This window comes from Salarias fasciatus, chromosome 1 (assembly GCF_902148845.1).
Source record: "Salarias fasciatus chromosome 1, fSalaFa1.1, whole genome shotgun sequence".
NCBI classification, from domain to species: domain Eukaryota; kingdom Metazoa; phylum Chordata; class Actinopteri; order Blenniiformes; family Blenniidae; genus Salarias; species Salarias fasciatus.
The window spans coordinates 17202126-17213776 of NC_043745.1; the positions used below are offsets into that span (position 1 = coordinate 17202126).

General features: G+C 39.3%; 1 protein-coding gene across 1 annotated transcript; it reads left to right on the top strand.

Annotated features, from left to right (window-relative positions):
- The first annotated feature begins 320 nt into the window (after nucleotides 1-320).
- On the top strand, nucleotides 321-4693 carry krtcap3 (keratinocyte associated protein 3). Its single transcript, XM_030092833.1, has 6 exons — nucleotides 321-449; nucleotides 1597-1781; nucleotides 2418-2477; nucleotides 2608-2805; nucleotides 2916-3050; nucleotides 3295-4693. Exons 1-6 carry the CDS (start codon nucleotides 437-439, stop codon nucleotides 3364-3366), a joined length of 663 nt encoding a protein of 220 aa, XP_029948693.1. The 5' UTR covers nucleotides 321-436; the 3' UTR covers nucleotides 3367-4693.
- The last annotated feature ends 6958 nt before the right edge of the window (nucleotides 4694-11651 follow it).

Here is an 11651-nt window from a genome sequence, read left to right on the forward strand (position 1 = left end):
CTGTAATGTATCCATGCTCAAACTGCACCTCTATCTGTCCTCTATATGGCTTTATCCGGCTCAGGGTCCTCAGAAGCAATTTCAGTTCACAAAGCAGAATATTCACGCTGACAATTTAAAAATGACCCTGTCATTTTTATTCTTTCTTTATTGTGGCCAAGACTCGTGCTGACCACTACACCAGTTTATACTAAAAGGTTTTAAGCATGTTTAAATATGATGACTGAGAATCCCCTGTGAGTGAAATCTGCGGTTATTGCGCCCCTCCGTGTGCAGGTGACAGGTGGCTGACAGGTGAGCGCTGACGTCATACAGGAAGTTGACAAAGGCCCGTCCGTGTGGCTTGGTGTTTGTGCTGCGGTGTTGTTTCGGGGGTTTGTTGAAATCCCGGACATAGTTTGGATTAAAGGACGTCGTTTTCAGGAGCGGCGGAGAGATGTTCAGCTTCGGTGAGTGTGGCTGAAGCTTGACGCTGTAACTGAAGAGCTGCGGGACGAGTTTCGCTGCTCCGCCTCGGCAAACTGGCCTCAGGCTCGCGGAGCCTCCAGCCTGTTCATTCAATGATGTTTTATTGTGCACAACAGTAGGTGTGTTTTATTTTCTGACAACAGAACATAAAATTTAAGTGAAGTTAACCGCAGATCCCTCATGTCAGTGTTTTTTTTAACCTCTTCTGTAAAGAAAGCTTTCTGACTCATTCAGGAAACTCCTGCAGTCAGTCAGTATCTGGAATCTTTCAATCTTTACTGGACAATTATTAATCTTGAAACCTATTTGAGGAACTCTGTGCTGTTGAGACAACAGTCGATTTGCAGCATAGTAAAAGCAGAAGGTGTATGTTATTTCTCCGTTATTTCACACTCATCTGTTCACTCTGAACGATGACTTTTGCAGGCATGCACACACAATAGCATTCACGAATCACATAATAGGCTTTATTGATTTGGTTTTCAGACTTATCTAGGTAATTAACTTATACAGCTGACATAAGAGTACTCCTGAAAATCTTATCAATTTTTTTCCTGCAGTCATACTATATGCTTCCATCATTATTTAAAGTATAATTAAGTTTCTTAAGATTAAGATTGTTTAACAATGTAAAAACCTTCCAAAACAGAGGTACTGAGATACTCTTTTTACATGGCTTATGATCTAATATGTTAACGAATAAAACAAAGCTTGGAATGTTTCTGTGTATGTGTTTTAGATTTGATAAACTTATATTTGGTAGTTGCAGATATAAACGTCCTTGGCAATGTGAAACACTGCATATAATGCAAATAAATAAGTATTGTAGTCAAAAGCTAAAATGTGATAATACATTTTAAATGGAGAAACCATTCACTGAAAATATTGACAACTGCCAATGTATAAAAATTATCAAGAATGATAGTTTGTGCTTAATCAACACACATTTCTATCATGGGCGGACACACTTTTATCAGTTGTTTTACTCTTAAAATTACTCTGTCCTCAACACAGTCTCATTTGAACAGTAACAGAATAAATTTGTAGTTTTGGGAAATAAATTGTTGGCTTCTTGAATTATCAGTGGAACACGCTTTTGATCGTGCCATTTGTTTTTCTGTCATCTAGATAAGGACAAAGGGCCAGGGAGGCTGATGAAAAAAGGATTAACTCTCATCTTGGTCGGCCACATCAGCTTCATCCTGGGAGCCATTGTCCATGGCAACGTTCTCCGACACATTACCAATCTCAGAGAGCACATCTCTACTGAATACACTGTAGCGAACATCATCTCGGTCACCTCTGGTCTGCTGGTGAGTTTAGATTTGCCTACTTTCATGAGAACTTATCAGTTCAAGAATGGAAACTTAGAATTTGCATCCTTTCAACCAATGATTATATATTGAAGTAATATGACACAAAATTGTGAAGAAACAGCATTACACTCAAAGGTTTACAGTTTCCAGCGGATCAGAACTGCATGTGTATACTTGAGTATCGCAGTTTATGTGGCTCAGGAATAGTGTGGCGTGTGTTTCTGAACAATCAAGACTGGACTTGCCCATAGGAAAGCTGGTTCTCCAAACCAGTTAGTAGTCCCTCTAGGGCAGGCTTCACTGCACTGAACCATCAAAAATGCCAATTTGTTGGTGGCGATAGTGTCTATTTTCACTTTTTGTCTGAAATGTTCTCTACCAGAGGGTATACAGACAAATATGGAATGCATCAATACGGCATAAGATATCTGTTGTGAATTACTTCTTATTACAGTGATTGGTTCTGGTTAAACCATGCTTCATTTTTGTTTCCCTTCTTTTTATTTTCTGGAGTTTAGTTTACTAATTGAATATACAGTCACATTTTCTTGCGGCCAGGATTACTTTTTGTGAGACACGATTTAATGCACCATGCCGAGCTGAAAGAACGAATTTATCTCTTAAATCTTCCAGAGCATTGCCACGGGGATCATTGCCATTGTGGTATCCAGGAACCTCCATGTGATTAAACTGGTAAAAATTTAATTTAACTTCAGATGCTAATCCATTATGTTCCTTCATTCATTCTGTGTTGTTCATTAACTAATACTTATCTTTTTTCTCTCCATTTGTATCGCACGTGATGTTTCCTGTGTGCCCCCAGCAAATAGGGCTCCTGATCACTTCATTCCTGAATGCCTTAATATCAGCAGCCTGCAGCGTTGGGCTCATCTTGACCATCAGCATCACTGTGGCCTACAATGGGCAAGGTTTGATGAGGGGTTGCAACGACACAGAGGTGCCCATCAATGCTCGGTCACCGATCAGTTCCAACTGTCCGTTTGATACAACAAGAATCTATGTGAGTCCAAGCGTCACTCTGCAAATGAAGCTCCAATCCACTTTGAGATTCTGCAAAATGACAAAACAAGTCAAATAAAACTAACTCTCTTGTTACCCGTTGTCTCTCAGGACACCACCCTGGCTCTGTGGATCCCCTGTGCTGCGTTCTCAGCGGCCGAGGCTGGACTGTCAGTGTGGTGCTTCCTCGTTGGGCTGGCTCTCAGAGGGCTGGGACCCTGTGGGAACCGCTACATCAAAGAGCAGGTGTGTGTCTTTGTCTGAGGCAGGCGGATATGCTTCAGGGGCGTAACTCTGATGTGCATCTGTCTGACTCAGACACACTCAAATATTTGTTCTAAGACTTATTCACACATGTATACTCCCAGTTTGCCTGTCATTTTCTAAATCAAAGGAGCCTCCAAACACCCTTCTCACTCTGTTATTATTATAGACACAGGAGGCATTTGTCTCATTTCTCTTTTATATTTTACTTCACTCTCTCTTCTAGTTGGAGGAAGAGGCTGCGCGCTCCCCCCACAGCCAACGGCTGATTGTACAGCCCTCCAGTCCTGAAGATTAACCAAAAAGAGGAAGCGGGAAGGACAATGCTTGATGTGAACAGAACATAATCACTGCGTCTCTGCACAAGCAGACAGATTCGCCCTGCAGTTGATTACAATTAGATGTGTCACTGCAGCAAAGTACGTTACTCTTTGATTAAAAATTCTTTCAATGGTTCTGCTGTATTCTGTCACACCGGTTTATAAAACTAACCCTTGTGTTGAGCAGGTTACAGTGGAGCATCAGTATGAAATGAAACCCATCAGTCATTCATTGATTAATAGTGAGACATGTAAAAACATACATTTTAGTCCATTTATTTCATATTTGACATCTTTCTGTGGAGATGTAGGATTTAAGTTAAAGTTAATGAAGTTAAAGTTGGATGTTAATGATACTTTCAGTCTTACCAGTGTTCTTTGACTGTTCAGGTTCAAATGTACTGAATATGTCATGTTAGGCACGTCTTTCTATATGAAGAATCCTTTGTTTCTGAAGAAAGCCTGCTACCTTTCCAGATGAAGACTTTTATTCTTCCTCATGATAGTCATGTTTTACTTTGTACTAACTCTCATTTTTCCAAAATTTATGAATATATTTGATGTTGTATTTTTATTATTATTAGTGTTATTCAAAGTCACTCCATTTTATCTGCGATGTGTTCAACAGACTAATGTTTCCAAAAAATCTCACTGTCATGTGAAGTAAACTGTGTATTACTGTTTATTTCAATGAATGTTCATCTGCTATCTAAGCTATGCAGATGATGTGTTTGGTCAGAAACCCACTAATAAACATTTGGCTTCTTTTTAAATGATAACTTTTAATTGAATCTTTCAAAGCTAGCTTTGGTGAGTGTTCATATTTAAATGCAGTGTTACAGTATATGGGACAAACCATTGGCTTGTTGAACACACCTCAAACAAATAAAGCAAATGTGTTATTATGTGAGGTTTTTGTTTCCTTTCAGACATTTTTGCTTGTAATTTTAATTGTGCTTGGTTTTTCATCTACATTTTTATTTGTTCAGAAATGTTTTGAAACCCATAAAAAGGTTCATCAAATGGAGCACAGAGGTCTGGTAAACTGGTTGGAGAATAAATCTGAAAGCATGTTTTATACGACTTACTGAGTTTCATTGTTTGTTTTTTTTCATTTGAATTGATTAAATAAGATGGACAACAGAAAGACAGAAGATAGGCATCTTTTTCTAACCTGTTTTATGTGTCTGTGTTTACAGTCATCTCTGACTGTTCATGTACTTTAAACTGCTAAAATTCAGTGCCATGAGGAATATTGTGAGGACATTTAGGAAATGTACTCTGAACTGCCTAAATAAAAACTAATCTGGCATCAAGCTCTGTACGGATTGTGTTTATACGAGTACAGTGCTGTGGGTAGATGTTAAGTGGGGTCACATGAGGAGGTTAAACCGGTATGTGGGCCAGTGCAGCCTCAGCTGCTGCAGACCCCCCGCAGCTCAACGACAGCAGAGGATCAGATTAGATCAGCCATGAAACGGTTAATCTAGTGTCATGCTCAATCGTGCAGAAGGGAATCATAGTACACAGTACTAATCCTGATGCTTTAAGGGATAAATATTGACATTGTGTTGACTGATACAATCACAACCGACGATGTTGTAACCCTAGAGGGTCATTACGTTTCTATCTGGACACTTAAAACTATGATGAGGTTAAAGGGTAATTATGAGAGGATTATTATTATCCAGCAAGTTCCTGGACACATACACACAAGAGGACCCAAACCATCCCCAAAGACCTAAAACGCTTTTGCATTATGTATTTTTAGTGTGTCCTGTGTCTTGAAGTCATTTTGCATGTGTTTGGAGTTTGATGTCTCCCATGATGTTTGTGTCCATTCTTCCAATCTGTGAGACTGTTTTTTTTTTTTTTTTTCAATAATATTTTTATTAAGATTTTACATTTTATAAACCAACAAACAAACCACAAGGTACATTTACAAAATCAGCATTTGAGTACATGAGAGTCCTTCCAGAGGCTGAGCAGCCCTGCCAAAATACAGGATTGTTGTGAAACTGTACAGGGTTATGACGTCCCAGATTCTCTAAGTAAATAAGACAGATCCTTGTTCATAATGTAATTGATGAAATGACCCCAAACTCTTTCAAAAGTATCCTGTTTATCCTTTAAGATGTAAGTAATTTTTTCCATTGATAAACATTCACACAATTCTTTAAGCCATTTTGTTATGCTTGGTTTGCCCATCTCTTTCCACGACAAAGCAATAACTCTTTTTGCTTGGAGTATTCCCAGGTTTATGAAAATTTTTTCATAACCATTAATGTGGAGTTCTTCAGGATATAACCCCAAAATAAAAAGTTTAGGCTCCAACACTAGTTTTAAATGCAAAATCTCCTGTAATTTATTGCTGACTTCTCTCCAGAATTCTTTAATTTTTGGACATAACCACAGACAGTGGATCAGAGTGCCTTTCTCTTCTCCACATCTATTACAAAGATCTGGGATATAAATGTTGAATTTGTGAAGTTTTTCTGGAGTAATATATACTCTCATGAGCCAATTAAATTGAAGTATTTTAAGACGTGTATTACATGTCTGTGCTTGAGCTACTTTACAAGCTTTCTTCCACTGTTCCATGGTTACCTCCTCCTTTAAGTCAGTTCTCCAAGCAAAAAGTTTTGCATCAGCGGATTCAGAGGAAGATGCCATCAGCATGTCATATGCTTCAGAAATTATACCTCGGTTGTAAGGGTTTTTGGTTAGAAATGTTTCCAAGACAGACATAGAGGGAATATGTGTGAAATTGCTTAGACGGGATCTGATAAAATTTCTTAATTGCAGATATTTGTAAAAATGTTTACGGGGAATATTAAATTTAAAAACCAGTTGTTCAAAAGTTAAAAGTCTTCCATCCCTTCCATAGACATCCCTCATTAACCCCACCCCCCTGTCTGCCCATAATTTAAAGCCTCCATCTTTTCTGCCTGGAACAAAGTCATTGTTGCCCCAGATTGGGCTAAATATAGAAAGGGATGAGGCTTCCTTTAAGTAACTTTGGGTAGCATGCAAGACACGAATCATATTCTTTACTATTGGGTTGTACGTTATCTTTGTAAGTTTGTTGTATTTGTCAGAGTATAAGTAATTAGGGAGGGGCACTTGAAGAGACAGCATTTCAATAGATTTCCATGCAGGGGCATTTTCTGGGGTATAGTAAAACATTATTGTTCGGAGTTGGGTTGCCCAGTAATACCAGAGCATGTTAGGGCACTTAAGCCCTCCTCTGTCAAAAGGCAAATATAAGAGGGACAAGCGAAGTCTGGGACGTCTATTGTTCCAAAGGAATTTGTTAAAAGTTTTTTAATTTTGGGGAAAAACTCTGATGGGGGTGGCAGGGGGATATTCTGAAACAGATACAGAAATTTGGGGACCACATTCATTTTTAATACATTAATTCTGCCAATCAATGAGATTTGGAGATTTGACCATCTTTCCACTGTTTTAGAAACACTTTCAATAATTGGGGTATAATTGCGTGGTACGACATCTTCCAGTTTTGGCATAATTTCAATTCCAAGATAAGTGAAATGATTCACATTTCTAAATAGACGAGTGCATTTAGGTGGGTTTGACCTCTCTTCAGAATTCAAAAGCATTATAGAGGACTTTGATTTATTTATTTTGTAGCCGGATATAGATCCAAATTTTTTAATTAAGTCTAGAAGAGTTGGGATAGATGTTTGTAATTTTTTTAAAAAAAGAATGACATCATCCGCATAAAGAGCTATCCGGTGGTCAAGTCTTCCAAGGGTTATCCCCCTGATTGCAACATGATCCCTTATAGCAATAGCAAGAGGTTCGAGTGATAAAATAAATAACAGGGGGGACAAGGGGCAGCCTTGTCTGCAGCCCCTTCCTATCTTTATTGGTGGTGAGATAATGCTGTTAGTGATTATTTCAGCATAAGAATTATTATAAAGAAGTTTGACCCAATTGCAAAATCCCTGCCCCAGACCAAAGCGTCTAAGCACTTCATATAAATACGGCCATTCAACCCTGTCAAAAGCTTTCTCGGCATCTAATGCCAAGAAAGCTGTATCTCGCATCTCCCTCTGTTCGTGCAAAATATTTAACACCCTTCTTACATTATGGAAGCCCTGGCGTCCCACCATGAACCCGTTTTGGTCTTCCTTGATAATGGCAGGTAATAGGCACTCCAATCTCTTTGCTAAGATTTTACATAGAATTTTTAAATCAGAATTTAAAAGACTAATTGGTCTCCAATTTTCACACCTATCAGGAGGTTTTCCAGGTTTTGGAAGGAGTGTAATTAACGCCCCTCTTAAGGTGGGAGGAAGTATTCCATTTTGAATTGATTCAGTAAACATTTCCAAGAGGGGTTGCCTGAGTTTTAATACAAATTTTTTATAAATATCAATTGGCAGACCATCTGGCCCTGCAGCTTTTCCAGATTTCATATTCTTTATTGCCTCTGAGATCTCTTCCAAGGTCAAATTTGCTCCCAGTGCAGTACTTTCCTCCCCCTCTATTGTAGGAATGTTTATATTTTCTAGAAAGGAGAGGGTACTTGGATCTAGGTAATCAACTTCAGTCTCTGGGCTGTATAACTTTTCATAATATGCCCTGAAGGAGTGGTTTATTGCTGCCGGGTCATGGATTGCTTCTCCTTTATCATTTTTTAATTCTGTAATCGATCTTTCTAATTGAAATTGTTTTATGCGCCAAGCCAGGATTTTACCAGATTTTTCTCCTTGGTCAAAAAATGATTGTTTAAGTTTTAATAAATTAGCTATGGCTTTTGAAGATGAAATTTCATTATATTGTGATCTCAGTAACAATAGATTTTGATGTAATTTCGGGCAGGGGTTCGTAAAGTACATATTCTCTGTTTTTTTAATTTCTGATTCCAGTGTTCTCAATTTTTGTTTGGTCTTTTTAGTAATTGAACTTGTATAATTTATTATTTGTCCCCTGATAAAAGCTTTGAATGCTTCCCATCTGATGGATGCGGAGGTTTCTGAAGTATTGAATGTAAAATAATCATCAATTTGAGTTTCTAGGTATGCCATTAAATCTGGGTACTTTAGCCATTTTTGCTGGAATTTCCATTTAGGTGGATCTCGTATTAGGCCTGGATCTACATAAACCAGATTGACTGGGGCATGGTCTGAAATTACTATACTGCCATAATGGCATTCTTTCACTTTATATAATAGGCTAACAGATATCAGAAAGTAGTCAATTCGGGAGTATGAGTTATGCGTGCCAGAGAAACAAGAATATGACGAAACTCCTGGGTTTCTGTCTCTCCATACGTCCTTCAGACTCAATTCTTTAATAAACTGGATGATAATTTCTCTACTCTTGCTGTGAGATTTATCTACATGTGTTGATCTATCTACGTTGGGGTCGAGAGCACAGTTAAAGTCACCAGCTAAAATATACATACCTTTAAGTGCAGATAGTGAACAGAATAAATTATTAAAGAAGTCTGGTTCGTCCTTATTTGGCGCATATATATTTACTAAATTTAGAAGTTCTGTAAAGAGAGTACCCTGGATTATCAGATACCTTCCCATCCTATCTGCAATTACCTTATGGACATTGAAAGGGATAGATTTGTGTATTAAAGTCATGACCCCCCTCGCTTGGGAAGTAAACGGTGCTGAAAAGACCTGCCCCCTCCACCTTCTCCTAATCTTTAAATTTTCTTTTACAGTATGGTGCGTCTCTTGAAGAAAAATAATTTTGGATTGTATATCCTTTAACCTTCCCATCACCTGTTTAATTTTTTTAAGTTTTGACAACCCTCTACAGTTCCAAGATGTCATCTTAATTTCTAAGATATTGGCCATAACTGCTCATCAAGAATAGCGCTCCCATGATTAAGTGTGTAAATGTACCTTTCAACAACCAGAAATACAATCACCCTAGATGCTGCTAACGGCATCCTCCTCTGAACATAAACCCATGGTTCTACAACCCACTTTCCCCCCACCCTACTCCCCACTTCGGTACTGCTATAAGTCATTCCACATGGAATGAGGAATGAACAGAATTTAACCTAATCTTGAACACAACCATTTCCACCTCCGCACACTTTTAAAAAGGTGAAAAAGAGATAACAGGTTTCCCAAAAAAGTAATTCCATACCAGGCATAAATATAGTAAAGTTTTTATGTGACCTGCATTTGCTACCCTTTAGAACAAAACTAAAATTGGCCTGCTGAGCTCAGAAAAATTAGAAACCCCCAACCGTAAAAAAAAAAAAAAAAAAAAAAAAAGGGGGGGGGGGGGGGGGAGATATTACGCCACAAATGCCAGGTAGTACATTTTGATTTCACAAAAGTTGTTCATGTAATACAGACCATTTTCTTTATATTCATGCATTACCAGAAAATTTTAACAAGGTTATATCCTCAAAGAGCACAGGACGAAAATAAAGTCTCATAAATCAGCCACTTCGCTGCCGATCACCAGTGAATCTTGTCCCACCCCCACTAGCGTCAGCCTAGGGGGTTTAAAAACAAAACAAAACAAAAACAAAAAAAAAAAAAAACTGGTGCAGTGTCATTCTTTTTTTTTTTTTTTTTTTTTTCTTCCCTTACTTCTTCATGCCGTTGTTTATCCAGTGTTTTCCTCCTCCTGTATCCGGCGTATGAAAGCCTCCGCTTCCTCTGGCTTCCCGAAAGTCTGTGTTTTATCCCTGAAGGTCACCAACAGCCTGGCCGGTAGTAGCATTCCGTGTCTTATCCCCATTTCACGGAGTTGTCGTCTCACTGGATCGAATTCCTTCTGTTTTTTGTGCAGTCCAGCCGCAATGTCGGGATAGAATCGGACCGGTTTATCCTCGTACAGGACTTGCTTTTTTATTTTGATGGCATTCATCACAAGTACTTTGTCTCGGTCGCTGAGGAATTTCATAATGACAGTTCTTGGACGGGAGTTGAGGTCGTCTCGCGGGCCGATACGATGAGCCCTCTCCAAAAACTGCTTTGATTTGAGCAGAGGGATGTCTAGTGCCTCCGGGATCCAGGTTTCCAGGAAGGAGCAGGCATTTCCACCCTCCACCTTCTCCGGTAGGTTCACCAGTCGCAGGTTGGCTCTCCTCGCTCTAGTTTCCAAGTCCAATACCTTGTCTTCCATGTCCCTGTTCTTGTGTTCGAGGTGGCGGACTTTAGCTTGAAGGCTAGCTACTGTGTCCTCGGTGTTTGAGATGCGGGTCTCGGCAGAAGTAATGCGCTCCCTGCATTCGCCAACCTCGGTTTTTATTCCTTCTATTGCGGCTAGGACTCCATCAAATCTGTTGGAAAAGTCAGCTTTTAGGTCTTTAATGGCTTCGAGGACTGGATCGTGGCTACCACCTTCGACATCTGCGTTAGCGTCTGCCATGCTAGTGTTAGCATTAGCTTCTCCGCTACCTTTAGTTGATCCGAAGTCAATTTTCGCTTGAGAGGATTTACCGCGACCCTTACTCACTTTACCAGGTCCGGACGCCATGGGTGTGTCTTTAGCGCGGCAGCTGTTTATCTTTTAGTTGCAAAGATATAAGTTACATGGGAATTCTTGGCAAAAGTATGCGGAGGTAGAAGACGTGCGTCCGTCTAGCTTGCTGCCATACCCGGAAGTCCTCTGTGAGACTGTTTATCAATTTATTTTAATATTGTCTGTTACTGGCTATTGGGACAGTTTTGGTGTGTGTGTGTATCTTTATAACAGTTATGTATCATTGTCTTTTTCCAGTTGCAAAACTCCTTCTTGGTATTCATCAGCTCCTTGGCGTGCCACTGCTCACTGCCTCCTAGAATAAGATGGGTAAATGTGAAAAAGAGGAATTTCTCCACGGAAATTAATATAGTATGTTTAGTACAGGAGAAAAATGATATTTTTTGAAAATTGATTTTAACAGCCGATCATATTTTTCATCATGAAAAGCTTTGCTAAGTGTAGTATTCAATCATTCAAGCTGAAGTGGTATCAGACCGTTATACCTGTGTGCCTCTGGTGGTCAAACAAATATATTTCAGTTAATGTTCTAATATTTCTGGCGGACCAGTTCTGGTCCGCGGGCCACACGGTTGACACCTCTGCTTGTTATCAACTATAAATATATGTGAAATATTGACTGATGCTGTATAATATCATACATGATTTCCCATGATTGATACACACAAGACACGCCTTGGTAACTGTGACCTGTCGGTGAGCCAATTTGACGTCTTTGCGCGGTCACGGTGAATCCGCGGCCCCGATGCGTCGGCTGCACGCGACCAGCTGC

Excerpts from the sequence above, each read along its gene's own strand:
- krtcap3 (XM_030092833.1), top strand. Across the intron at positions 2,806-2,915 it reads TTGATACAACAAGAATCTAT|GACACCACCCTGGCTCTGTG; the intron begins GTGAGTCCAAGC and ends GTTGTCTCTCAG. Across the intron at positions 3,051-3,294 it reads ACCGCTACATCAAAGAGCAG|TTGGAGGAAGAGGCTGCGCG; the intron begins GTGTGTGTCTTT and ends TCTCTCTTCTAG.